A 14,353-nucleotide genomic window follows, 5' to 3' on the forward strand; every position below is an offset into this window, starting at 1 on the left:
GTAATCCAGTGTTCTAGAGGCTGAGGCATGAGGATGCCGTGAGTTCAAGGTCAGCCTGCACTACATAGTAAGACCCTGTCAAAAAAAAAAAAGGCACAAGACTTGCTGTCAGAGGGGGAACCAGCATTCAGGGGCTGCTGCATACTTCCTATCCCTGCTCACCTGAAGGACTCAAGGCACAGGTAAGGATTTTGAAACCCTCCAAAATTCTTCGTGTTAAAAGCAAGGAAAAGAAAATAAACAAGTAAACAGTGCCTAAACTCCTAAATTAATTTAGAAAACATTAAAGATGTTTCCAGGTAAGAAGCAATGGCGTGACGGCTGTCATGAGCTGCCACGCTTCCTGGAGGTGGCCTAAGAAAGCCACCTACGCAGGCAGCAAGGCAGCTATCACTGTGAGTGCCTCGCACTCTCCTTCCCGCTAAGCATAGGACACTTGTCATTACTTAGACTGCCTGAGTGTGAGGAGAAAGCCCTGTGTGGGGAACTCCTGCTTTTTAATCCAACGGCCCGAAGCTTGGTGAGGTCCCCACGCAGCCTCACAAACTCCAGGCAGGCAGCAGATGCTCAGAGACCGATCAGGAGATGGTAAAGCTCCACTGGAAAACTTAACTCAGAGTAGGCAGAAAAAGGGCAGACGGACAGTAAAATCATCGCAACATCTGCAGATGAGTCTACGCGGCAGGGTTACTCAGAGGCTGCTGCTAAAATACAGCAAAAGTAAAGTCTGGCTAAACCACTATTTTTTTTAGGCAAAGACAAAGTGGGGCTCGGTCTTGTCAGCTTATTCCAATCATTAGTTTAGAAACTTATAGAGCAATTCTATAAACTTTCAATAGTAAGTTCTACAGAATTCCTAGAAATGGCTAATTACACGTTACTTTTTAAAAACACACGAAATTGCTAGCCAATAGGAATTTAAGTAAAATTTTACCCTTATTTTGTCTTTATTGTTCAAAATGAAAGCAAAATCATAGTATGGTATTTAAAAAATTTTTAAAAAATTTAAAAACCATAGTCATGACACCGCCACATCAATGCAGACGTCCTCAAACTCAACATTCCAGACTGTACTCCAAACTCCTTGGCCTCCGTCCTGAGGAGAAAACAGAAGCCCAGACTGCTCCCGAGTCAGCACTGGCTTCCCCCCCAGCACGCTTCTCACGCATCTGTTCTGCTCCATCTGTGTCCACTGGGCAAGGCCGACAGTCTGCTTCCTTCCTCTCCTGTCCCAACGCCGCTGTGCTAGCTGAGAAGTCCCTCACCATCCACTCTCCAGTGATCTCGGCTCCCTGCCCTCCTCAACGCCCACCGAGTCACTTACCGACCACATAAACCCTTTGGGGAACTCAACTACCACATCTAATCTAACTGCTGATTGTTTTAAATTTTCGTTTTAATAGCTACCATGGCTGGGAAATATGTATCCCAGTGCTAAATTGATTCTCATGGAAGGAGTGTTGTATTTACTAAATCAGAAGACTCATTTTTCAATCCCAACTAATGATTTAGCGTTTCACTCTCTGGATGCTTACTTTTATTGAGGCTTCCTGGGTTTCGCCCTATCATTAGCTAGCATCTCAAGCACAATATATAGTTAAGCCTGGTTCACAAACTTTACAAAGTTGATTTATAGGAATACATCCATGAGTATGGACCAAGCTATCTTCTTGATAATTGCTAAACGTTCTGGCCAACATCTTGTCAGGTGTGACTACCTGCTTAGTGTGGGTTTTATTTTGTAATAGGACTAACAAAGAGCTCTAAGAATAAAAATAGTGGTGGCAAACCGATGGCACACGTTACTTGTTTTTTTTGCAAGACAAAAGACATTAACGTATGAGTTGTTTTTTCTAAACTAAAATCTCAGTATTCAGGTTCAATTGCAGTTTTGGCACTTTGCGATGAATACATGGGTTTGGGGTTGTAGTTTGGGTACTTGGGCTCTAAAAGGTTCACCATCACTGGCTTAGGAGCCCATCAACAGAATAATGAATAGAGAAAATGTGGTGTATATACACACAAAGGAATACTGTTCAGCCACAAAGAAGGACAGAATGTTGTCATTTGCAGGAGAATGGGTAGATCTGGAGGTCATTATGTTGAGTAAAATAAGCCAGATCCAGAAAGAGAAACAACACAGGTTCTCATTATTGTTTGGAATCTAAAAAAGATGACATAAAATAGAAGGGAGACCATTAGCAGGCAAGAGGAAGGGAAGGAAAGAAAGGCAAGTGTAAAGGACAGTAGTGGGGAACAGATGTGATCAAAATACTTCATATACATTGAAACTCAGTATTTGGTAAAATTAATAGCCACTAATAATGACAGGAAAAATAACTGAATTACAAAAATATAGTTAAAATGGTAGAAAAATAACAAAGGAGGTCCTCGTGAGTTCATTATTTTATAGTAAGAGAAGAAAGATAATGGTCATGCTCCTTACCTTTCCATCAAAGAAATGGTGGTTAAACATGTTATAGTGGCAGAAGCTATCCTCCATATAAAACTGTGAATACCTGTAAAATAATTTATCATGGAGTTACTTGCCCGCCACAGCCACAGAGAGCAAACAAATGTATGCTAAACTGTATTTTAAGTTGTATAATCACACTTTAATGCAATTCATCATTCTATAGTTTTTTGAAATAAATACACTGCAAAAATTTCAAGGAATCCGTAGCAGTGAATAATGAGCTGAAATGATTTTCCCGTTTGGTAATCAGAGGCAAAACTATAGAGTGCTCAGGTATAAAACACACATGTTCCTACAGACCAAAAGGTCATATGAGTGAGTTACTTATAGATTTTTTGCAATTTGACCTTGCAGTGAGTTGGCAATTAAAATATGCCTCTTGTGGTTAATAATTTTAAGGAAAATCCTAAATCAACATTTCTGCTCAACAGCTGTTAATTATTTTCTTCTGTGGTTAATTTTTTAAAAGTATTTAAAGCAGTTTTTTGTTTAATACAGATTAGCTTAATAAAATATGCTTCTCAATATCAGAGAAAAACAAGTATGAGCATTTTATTTTTACTAGATTATTGAATGAGGGTTATTTACTTACCAAATGAACTACTTTATTCTTGTAGCATACTACTTTAAAATGCCATTAGCAATGAATGAGAGTAACAGAGTTGGATATTAACATTTTATAAATTTTTGCTAATTTACTAAGCAAAACTCATACCACATTACAGTTTACATATGTATATATTTGATTATTTACAAGACTGAGCTTTCTATATTCCTTAGTTACAGTGGTACTGCCTGCCTGCCTTCCCTATTTATCTAGCTGGGTCTGAATGTCTTTCTTGCTAACTTCTGAGATTTCCATACAGAGACCTTTGTTATCTACACAGAGTTGTGAACTTTGGCTACTGCAGTATAAATAATTCACATATGAACTACATCACTGTTCTTGGAATTTACAGCCCAGTGGAAAGGCTGAAAATCAGAGATGCATCCTTACTGACGTGGTTGCTTGAACCCAAATCATATGGGAGGCTCTTCTTTGCTCATACTGCTACTCTCAGTTGTTTCCTCCAGTGTGTCACCGACTGACCATGCTGGTGTTAGTTAAGCATAAGACTAGTTTTGTCATCGAGGCGCAGAAACATGGGTCTGTCAGATCTACATTTATTCTTTGGAATATTTCCACTGATGAATTATTAATTTTAATTTCATGAGTTATATTAAACAATGAGTACTTAACAAGAAAAAAGTCACAAAAATAAAGTATTGAATTTTTAATATTTACTGAGTGTTTATAAAAAAAAGCAAAATTTTCAATATCAACTGTGTTTTGGTGTGGTCACAGTTTTAAATCTAAAAAAGAAATAGCACAAATAAACTCTTATATGAACTACAATGAACCTACCAATAGCACTTTACCAAAAATATATTCTTTACTTCAATTATCACATCTAAGGCAGTCTGCACACATGGCAATAGCACATTCCATACATACATATCACTTACACCTACAGGGCTTGTGTTTTGCTTTCCTGACCTTTTTACAGGACATACTTGACATCTCAGTGGTCTTGCTGTTTTGTTAGTTTTGCTTACTATATTTTACAGTGTGTAATTAACAGGAACATAAAACATCAATAAAGTATTAAATTCTTAATATGTATTGTGCATTTAGAATAGACATCAACATTTTCATATCAGCTGTGTACTTGCTTACAAAACTTAAAAGATAACATCAGAAATAAATTCCTGAATGAATTACAATGAAAATACCAATAGAACGCTACCACAGAAATAAGCTTTGCTTTAACTGTCACACATGGCAGTCTTCACACATGACAACTGCATGTTCCATGTACCTGTCTCACTTATACTGACAGCACATGTGCTTAGTTTTCCTTTCCTATGTGGCAGTCTCTTCCTGTTTTGTCAGGAGCTTCCTACTACACTGTACAACGTGCATTTAGCAGGGAAATAACATATCAATAAAATGTCAAAAATGTGATGAGTGTTTAGAATGGATATCCATATTTTCACATCAGCTGTTTACCTGCTTACAAAACCTAAAATATAACATCAAAAATAAAAACCTATGTGAACTACAATGAAAACACAAACAAAAGTGTACCACAGCAATAAACTTTGCTTCAACTGTCAAACCCAAGGCAATCTTCACACTTGACAACTGTATGTTCCATACACAGGAATCGCTTACACTGATAAGCATGTATGTTTTATTTTCCTGTCCCTTCTTGTAGGGAAGTTGACATCTTTTTTGTTATCCTGTTGTCATAGTAGGTCTTTGTGATGGTATGCCTGCCTGTTCACCTGTCAGCTCACCAATATGCTCCATAATTTTTTTGCATTGTTTCCTGGACAGAAACATTTTGGTTTTCCTCTGCTGTAAATGATGTCTTATGAGTTCCAGTCTCAATCCCCTAAGAAAATTAGCACTTGTTATTTTCTTTGTAAAGTATCTATTTATGCCACACATGTTCAGGATCAAGTAAAACACAATCATTGGCCAATGCTTTGTATTTCAAGTGACATCATAGTTGTTGCATAACTCATCAAAAGCACTTACTCCTGCCAGGCATGGTGGCACACGATTATAATCTCAGCACTCAGGAAGCCGAGGCAGGAGGATTGCTGCAAGTTCAAGGCCAGCCTGGGCTACCTAGTGAGTTCAAGGCCAGCATGAATTACATAGTGAAACCTGTCTCAAAAATCCAAAAGAAAAAAGGCATCTACTCCACTTTTGGTTTTGTTGTAGAAAGTTTCCATCTCAGCTTCCATTTGTTGAGATCTCCTTATCAATACTTCCATCATGGTGAAATGCTGACATCAGCAGTGCCAGTTTGTTTTTCTTTGCCATATATGAAGCCAATGTTATACCTTTCTGAAACCCAAAGATTGTACTATACAATTTTCTGTTTTGAAATTGCAACATTTTATTTGAAACTTCTGCTTTGTTCCTGCTTGTAGTTCCTATGCTGTCAACCTGTATGCTGTTAGCAAATGTAACATCAATTGGAAACTGGTAAACCAATTGTCCAATATTATATCCAATTAGTTTGGGAGATGGCAGCAACAAGTCTGTTCACTATATGATTTGGTTTATTACTATATGAATGAAGACCTGATGGCTGAGTTCTAGGACAAATGTCTCAATTGAAAGCATAGGAAGTCTTCGCATCTACAAGGGCATAAATTTTTATGCCACATTTTGATCCATCCCTTTTCTGTAAGTCTTTCACATGCCTGCAATCACCCTAAGAAATCCCTGCTAAGTACAGCAAACATATGAATGCTTTCAGTTCAGCTAGTGAGGTGCCATGATAAATTTTGAATATGGCTATTGGTGCACACTGAGTTTTACTCTCATTTCAACCTTTGTGTATTTCACAGCATCGTGTAGCATTTTATCTGTTACAATTCTGAACACTGAGTAGCAGTGCTGGCATTCTGTCTAATATGTTTCACTCCTACCAAGACTTTCACTATATTTTTGGACCTGCTTCTAACATTGGATCACTCCATTTGGTTGTTTGGCCATTTTGCAACATTTCGACTAGTAAAATATGTACTCAAATTACTGTTTTCTTCATCATCTGAATCAAGGTCTGCATTCCCTGTATCTGTATCAGTAAATTCTTGCCACATTTCACTGTCATAGAAACTTTGGTTCACATGGCCAGCGTCAAAATCATCTTTGTCGTTGTCATCATCATCATTATTATCATCATACACCCACACTACTCTTCTGTTATGAGAGCATGTATTTTACCATAGTGGATCATCTTCATCATCCATGCACGAGTAATCTGGTCCTTTTTTTTTTTTTTTTTTGCCTTTTTGAGACAGGGTCTCGCTATGCAGTTCAGGCTGGCCTTGAGCTCACTTTGTAGCCCAGGCTGGTCTCAAACTCACAACAATTCTCCTGCCTCAGCCTCCTGGGATTACAGGCATGCGCCACCATGCCCAGCCCATGCACGAGTAATCTGATTATTCACTTTTGACCTCTTCCAAAACTTGCAGATCTGGTTTTTCATGTGCCACTGTACTGATTTGGTCTACTTCCACAAGAAAAATCAAAAGAAAACTTTTTTTTAAAACAAACCCTGAAGTAGTGTGGGTTCACTGAACCCTCTGTGATGCTCAGGTAAACATAAGTAAAACCAGTTACATACACACACACATAAGGTGGGAAAAAAATCTTGTTTTGCCACTTTTGCACATGTGCACACACCTTGCTGTTCATCATAACAAGTGGGTAAACACACAGATTGCTTCCTGTACCCCCCATGGAAAGGTACTGAGATGTACAGATGGCTCCTATAATGCTAAAGTACAAATTTATAGTAGAAAAATCAGGGATGGGTCCACTGGACCCAGTCTTTTATCCCTAATTCATAAATGAAGAGCCTCAGCTCTCCTCATCCTCTTACACTGCACAAGCTCTCTGGTCAAACTCTGGGCCCCTCACTTAGGTAACACCTAGTCTTAATAAGCCACTTAACCTTTTCAAACCTCAGTTTCTTCATCTATAAAATGGGAAAAGTGATTTTTCATAGGACTTCACAGAATAAATGTAATAATGCATATAAAGTGCTTTATACAAAGCCAGCAATAAATCATATACTAAAATGTTAGATATCATTATTTTAATATGTCAGCCATAAAAATTTGTGTAAGTGCTACCAATATTAGAGAATTGTTTATGTTCTCCAAAACACACTCTAAATCTATTCTTCTTGTTCTGTGGAGACAGAAGAACAGCTGTTTACCATTCTCACTACAATATCACTTAATATCATTTAAGATACTGTTAGCACATCTGCTGATTTTACAAAACAGTAATTTGTACTGAAGAGATGAGCAAAAGTCTTAGATAACTGAAAAATATTTAAACCATATATTGTAACCTAAAGAACATTTCAGAACAATGTAGAACAATGTCAATTACCACTGGTAAACCAATATATCTTCCTATTTAACTAAATTTCAAATAACTAATTTTTTTAAAGTACATTAATACCAGCACAGTTATGGGTCAACTATCATCTGAGGGTGTTTTTCTCTCTTGCATTGCTTTATGAGAAAGAGCAAAGGAAAACGTAACCTCATTAGTTTAACTTTTTTTTTTGAGACAGGACCTAGCCATGTAGCCCACGCTGGCCCCGAACTATGGCGAACCTTCTGCCTCACCCTCCTTGGTGCTGGGATTACAGGAATGCGCCACCATGCCCATCCCATTAGTTTAACCTTCAATAAGGTTTCACAAAGACACAAGAGTCATTTTTGAAAATTAAAAAAGAAAATTTGATTTGCATAAAATTCAGCATACTATACCTGTCCAAAACACTGGGCATCAGTGTGCAGGGCCAGAGAGAGAGAAAAAAGCCAAGGTTTCAGTTCTCAGTTCCCATCAAATACCAACGAGGGAGCATAATTATTCATATTTTAAATTATGAAAAACACTCAACATTGCCCTCTTAAAACAAAATTGGCTACAAAGAATTATTCTCTCCATTGAATAAGGCAAACGAAACCAATCAGAAAAGCATGCACTTGAAAACTGCTCAAAAGGACATTCATTTAATTTGGCCATTCATTCTCCTTAAATGAGAGTCAGTTACCAAGTATGGAACTTGCTCTATCCACAGGAAATGTAATCAAGAGCTGAATAAAATTAGTTCATAAAATGAACCTACGAAATTCATTTTTTGATATAACTTTATTTGGATAATAGTTTGCCAAATAGAGTTTCACATCTTTCGTGCTAAAATTGGAGCCTATAGAAATCCATCTTAGCAAATGTTAACTTCACATCGCATACCCCCCCCCCCCGAAATGGGTATTTATAGCACATCTGTCCAGAGCAATGAAGCTGAGGCAGTTCTGCCGCCTCAGAGAGTCCTTTAATAGGGCAACGAAAAATCAACAGCAATGTGCCAAAAGTAACCGCTCACGGCAACACTATGCCACATAAGAAGTTTTTCCCTGAGCCAATTATGGTCTCTATGAGAAATCTGAACTATATCAACCAATGTACTGTGCATACAGGCAACAATCCACTCTTACTCTGCCTGCTGATGTGTGTCCATAAGCTGCTCTCTCACAACACCTAATGCTGAGCTTCTTCAACTCTGACACGCTAAGACCATGTTACCAAAGAAACTAAGGTACGATGTGCTCAAGAGAACAACACCACTTCTGTCTGCAACAAATGAAGAAGTTCACAGTTATGAAAAGAAAGTAAGTCTTCATACACAGTATTCACCTACTATTCATGGGGGATAATTCCCTGAACCCCAGAAATTAAAGACCGGAAAAACAAATGGAAAAACAGCTCATCTTCGAGGACTGGAAGACAATATTAAGACAGCAAAAGTTCCCAAATTAATATGAAAATTCAATGCAATTCCTGTAAGAATCTCAGCTGGCTTTTTGTAGAAATTGATAAGCTGATCCTAAAATTCATATGGCAATGTAAGAAATCCAGAGCAGCCAAAATGATCTTCAAAAGGAAGAGCAAAGTTGTAAGATTCAACACCTCCCAATTTCAATTTTTTACTATTAAGTAACAGTGGTCAAGGCTACCATAAGGATAGACACAGATCAATGAAACAGATTGAGGGTCCAGAAACAAATCCTTACATTCATGGTCACTTTGCTTTCAGGAGGGTACCATGACAATTCAATGGGGAAAAAATAGTCTTTTCAATAAACTAGAGCAGTAAGATATTCACTTTTAAAGGAATGAAGTTGGACTCCTAGATCTCATACCACATATGAAATTAGCTCAAGCCTGGCATGGTAGCACATGCCTATAATGCCAGCATTCTGGAAGCTGAGTCACACGCATTCCAAGTTCAAGTCCTGCGTGGGCAACTTAAGAGACCTCGTCTCAAAATAGAAAGTAAAAAGGGCTGGGGATGTGGCTCAGTACAAAAGCCTTGGATTCAATCCCCAATACCAAAAAAATATGAAATTCAAAATAGATCAAAGGCCTAAATATCAGAGCAAACATTATAAAATTCATAGGGAAAAACAGATGTAAACATTTATAACCTTGGATTAGGCAACCATTTCTCAGATTTGACATCTAAAATATACACAATCAAAAGAAAAGAGAGAAATTGAACATCATTAAAAGTAAAAAGACAATCCACAGAATGGGAGAAAATATTTGCAAATCATATGTCTGATGAAGATCTAGCATCCAGATTATATTAAGAATTCTCTCAATTCAACAGTAAAAGGACAGCCATTTTAAAAATGGGCAAAGTATTGAATAGACATGTCTCTAAAAAGGTAAAGAAATGGCCCAAAAGCACATGAAAAGATGCTCAACATCATTAGCCATTAGCAAAACCCAAAATAAAACCACAGTGACATTGACCTATCACTTCAAAAAGACAGGTGTTGGCAAGGACATGGAGAAAATTAGAACCCTCCTCCATTCCTGGGGGAAGGTAATGTGGTGTGGCCCTCTTGGAAAACACGGTGTGGCAGTTCCTCAAGAGATAAGCAGAGTCCCCATTTGCCCCCCAAGTGCACTTCCAGCTATACCTCCTGCGGGCAGAACTGGGTCCCCTCAAGATCCATGTGTTGAAGCCCTAACCACCAGCACTTCAGAATGTGACCATTTGGAGACAGGGCTTTCTTTAGAGAGATAATTAAAGTAAAAAGCTGCCTTGTTAAGCCTTACCTCAGTGTGGCTGGTGTCTTTATAAGACGAAACATGAACATATACAGACACGGGGGAAGTGTGTGTGTGTGTGTGTGTGTGTGTGTGTGTGCGCACGCGCACAAAGGATCATGGGTGGAGACAGTGATACCGCAAGTGACGGAGATAGGGCTGAAGAGAAACCAAACCGCTGACACCTTCATCTACGCCTCCAGCAGCCACAATCGTGAGAGTAAAAACTGCTGTTTAAGCCATGCAGCCTTGGAGTTCTGTTATGGCAGTCCTAGGAAACCAACACAGTACCTACGTGACCTGAAAACATGTCTATTTTACACAAACATACAAAACTTATACACAAATGCTCACAGCAACACTTCATAACAGCCAGAAAGTACAAGTGACCAAATGTCCATCCCTTAATGAATACACGTTTTGGTCACTTTCGCACGACTGTAACAGTATATCTGAGCAGCCAATCTCACACAGAGAAAAGGCCTAGTCAGCTCACGGTGTGGGAGGCCGAGTCCAAATGGAACAGTGCTGGTTCCATGGCCACATCTTAACTCCCAAGGACGGCCCAGATGGCAAAGGCAGCTGTGCGTGCAGAGTCAGCAAGCAATTACATCTTGAACCATAGGCAAAAGGACAGAGATGGGGTCAAACTCAGGCTTTTACAACAACCATCCTGCGGAAACCATCTCCCCGGGGCACATGCCCACCACGGACCAGCCAATACGCCCCACCTCCTAGGCGATCCATGACTTCTCAGTAGCTTCACCCCATGGACATGGACCTTTGGGAGACATCCACATCCAAGTCACAGCAATGCCTGAAACTATGGTATAAAGAAAATGCAACGCATTATGCACCCCTATACGAGGAAATGAAGGCTAGGCGCAGTGGTACATGCCTGTAATCTCAGCTAGTCAGAAGGCTGAGGCAGGAGGATCACAAGTTCAAGGCCAGCCTAGGCATCTCAGCAAGACCCTGTCTCAGAAAATAAAAAGGACTCGGGATGTAGCTTAGTAACAGAGTGCATTCCTAAAAGGCCGTGGGTTCAATCCCCAGTACTACAAAAAAATTTAAAAATTACAGGAATGATGTGTGTTACAGCATGGAGGAACCCTGAAAACATCATGCACAGTAAAATCAGCCACACACAAAGGCTACCTATTGCAGGACTCCACTGACAGGAAGATCCAGAATAGACAGATCCGTATGACCGAAAGCTGATTAAAGGCTGCCAAAGGCTGAGGTTAGGGGAAACAGGAAGAATCTACTCACTGAGAGACTTTCTTTCGAAGGAGTGAAAATGTTCTGGAGTAGGACCCTGATGACGGTTCCCCAACCTTGTGAACATACTGAAAACCACTCCTTTGTACATGTGAAATGTATCTCAATGTAAAACAAAAATCTACAAGATTTTGGGCAGCAGAATTAAAGATCACCTTCCTTTAAAAAATAAGATAAAATAAATCAAAGATTCATGCGATTTGAACAAGCTCTTTGAAAGGATACAATATGATTTAGTTTCTTTCTCATGAATCATTCTACAACTATCTTGAGAAAAGCTCATTTTTAATGAAATTAAAATCATTATATAACTTTTAATATAAATTCAAACAACATATGCTACTGAAAAAATCACACTGTACTACTTCATAAACACCAAGGGCAGAAATCGGAGCGTTCCTGCCACCCACACACAGTGAGCGCACTGACTTCCTCAGCTGCGCCCTTCCTTCAGTGAGACACCTCTTTCTGCTGCAGACCTAGTGCATGCAGGTGCTCAGGGCTGCCAGGAGCACTGCACCTGACAGGCCACAGTGAACTTGTGAAACGGGCATGCGACCCAGCCACGCTAACTCAGGCCACTCCCTGGTGTTCTACCACTGAAGCTCTCAGGATGACCACCTCGTCCCTCCTGGCAGGTCAGGTGCCACAAGGTACGCTCAATGCTGTACCTCCAAAGTCCCTGGCAGTGTGACGGAAACTGTCTACAGAACAAAGCCAGTTCACGGAAGGACTGAATGAGAGAAAGACGGAGCCCTAACAGCACTGTGGAGGCCAGGACGGTGACTGCAGTAAAGCTTGCTGCACCCTGGACTCTAGAAACATGAACCAGTCCATTCTTTATGTGAATGGACTTCTGGGACTGCAATGAACTCCTTATCCTAAACACGTAATAACCTGGAAACCAGGTTTGGGGGTTTTTGTTTTTGTTTTTGTTTTTTGGGTTTTTTTGGGTTGCCTGTTTGTTTTGTTTTGTTCATTTATATTTATTTATTTATTTATTTTTGTCTTTTTGAGACAGGGTCTCACTATGCAGTTCAGGCTGGCCTTGAGCTCACCTTGTAACCCAGGCTGGTCTTGAACTCACAAGGATAGGGGCTGGGGATTTAGCTCAGCGGCAAAAAGCGCCTGCCTGGCAAGCGCAAGGTCGTGAGCTCGGCTCCTGGTACCGGAGAAAAACCAAAAAAAAAAAAAAAAAAAAAAAAAAAAAAAAAAAACTCACAAGGATATTCCTGCCTTAGCCTTCCGAGTGCTGGGATTACAAGCATGCGCCACCATACGCCATGTTTTGTTTGTTTAGATAGGGTCTCACAATGTAGTTGAAGCCAGCCTTGAACTCACTATCTTGCCCAGGCTGGCCTTGAACAGGCCTGTGCCACCACACCCAGCTGGAAACCAGTTATCAATTCATCAGAAAACCTCTGTGGAATGAAGCAAGAGGATAAAGGAAGGAAGGGAGAGACTGAAGAATGAAAAGAGAAGTGGGCCATACAAGAAAAACTTATGTACAAGTTTAAAAGCAAAGTTATCCTCAAGATAACTTTTGGAGCCAGACTGCCCGGGTTTGAGTTATGACTTGGCCACGTACACACTCTGACTTTGGTAATTTCACTTCTTTGTATCTTAGTTTTCTCAGTGAGAAAAATGAGAATGATAACAGTATCTATCTTATAGAGCTACTACAAGGAATGAGTTAGAACAGGGTTTGAAATATGACAAGCACTCAAAAACTATCAGCTACAGTTAACACTGATGTGATAGGAGCCCAAAGTTAAACCTCTACTTCTAAAATAATGCATTTATATTAACCTTAGGAAAGGAATACAGGATTTTAAAAAGAAACTGATGTATCCATACAGCCAGCCATAAAAGGAATGAAGTCTTGTAGGAGCCTTGAAAATATTAAGCTAACTGCGAGAAACCAGACCCACATTCAGTACTGGGTAACTCCACTGATATGAGCTGCTCAGAACAGAAAAACCCATGGGAGAGGAAAGTGCTTGTCAGGGGAGTGAGTGTGGCTTTCTTTCCGGTGTGATGGACTATGCTGGAAACCAGTGGTGGCAATGGTTGCACAACACAGTGAATACGCATCAGTCACTGAAATACACATTTCACTGTGAATGTGATGTGAGTTGTATTTAAATTAAAAACAGAAACTGAGATGTTATTCCTTTTCACCCCTCAGTACTGGAGACAACTTGGGTAAACCCACCCCTATTTATTTGTTTAATATTGAGCAGGGTCTCAGCCACTCAGGCTGGCTTTCAATTTATCTGTGGTCCTCTTGCCTCAGCCTCCTAAACAGCAGGGAGTACATGTGTGTGACATCACACTCTGCCTCTTTTTCTTTTTGAGACAGGGTCTCCCTATATAGCTCAGACTGACCTTGAACTCACTATGTGGCCCACGTGGGCCTGAAACTCTTGGTGATCCTCCTGCCTCAGCCTCCTGAGTGCTGGGATTACGGACATGTGCCACCACGCCTGACTCTGCGACTTCTCTTTAGTAAGAAACCTCTGTTATCATCTTGCCAAGGATCACTCGTATCAAGCAGATGTCAATTACTATGCGAGTGTTGTCAGCAGGGGCTGAGTGCCTCACAGGCCAGGCGTGTTCACAGAGTGAGAAAGTGTAGGTAATCTGAGAAATGCAGTTGTTTATATGAAGTAAAATAAAGTTGACTTGGAAACATAAAGAAAATTTACAAAAGCTATGCTTTTTAACCTGACATTTTACCCTTTAAAAATCTGTATGCCGGGCTAGCTTCCTGCCTGCTGGCTCCCGGAGGGTGGGCCCCCAGTGCATGGGTAGCCTCGGGTGGGGAGCGCCGGTCTCGGGGTTTCCCAGAAGGAGGGCTTCCGGCGCACAGGGAGCTGCGGGTGGGGAGC

General features: G+C 40.0%; 1 protein-coding gene across 2 annotated transcripts in view; it reads right to left on the bottom strand.

The window, feature by feature from the left end:
• Nucleotides 1-14,353, bottom strand: part of Zcchc4 (zinc finger, CCHC domain containing 4) — a 52,282-nt gene that overhangs the window by 19,698 nt on the left and 18,231 nt on the right. For both annotated transcript variants that reach the window (XM_013518061.1, XM_005392038.2), the window contains exon 6: nucleotides 2,447-2,519. In XM_013518061.1, the coding sequence (XP_013373515.1) occupies nucleotides 2,447-2,519 (73 nt within the window). The remainder of the gene's footprint in view (nucleotides 1-2,446; nucleotides 2,520-14,353) is intronic.

The sequence above is a fragment of the Chinchilla lanigera genome, unplaced genomic scaffold (assembly GCF_000276665.1).
Source record: "Chinchilla lanigera isolate Chin_1 unplaced genomic scaffold, ChiLan1.0 scaffold00042, whole genome shotgun sequence".
In the NCBI taxonomy this organism is placed as follows: domain Eukaryota; kingdom Metazoa; phylum Chordata; class Mammalia; order Rodentia; family Chinchillidae; genus Chinchilla; species Chinchilla lanigera.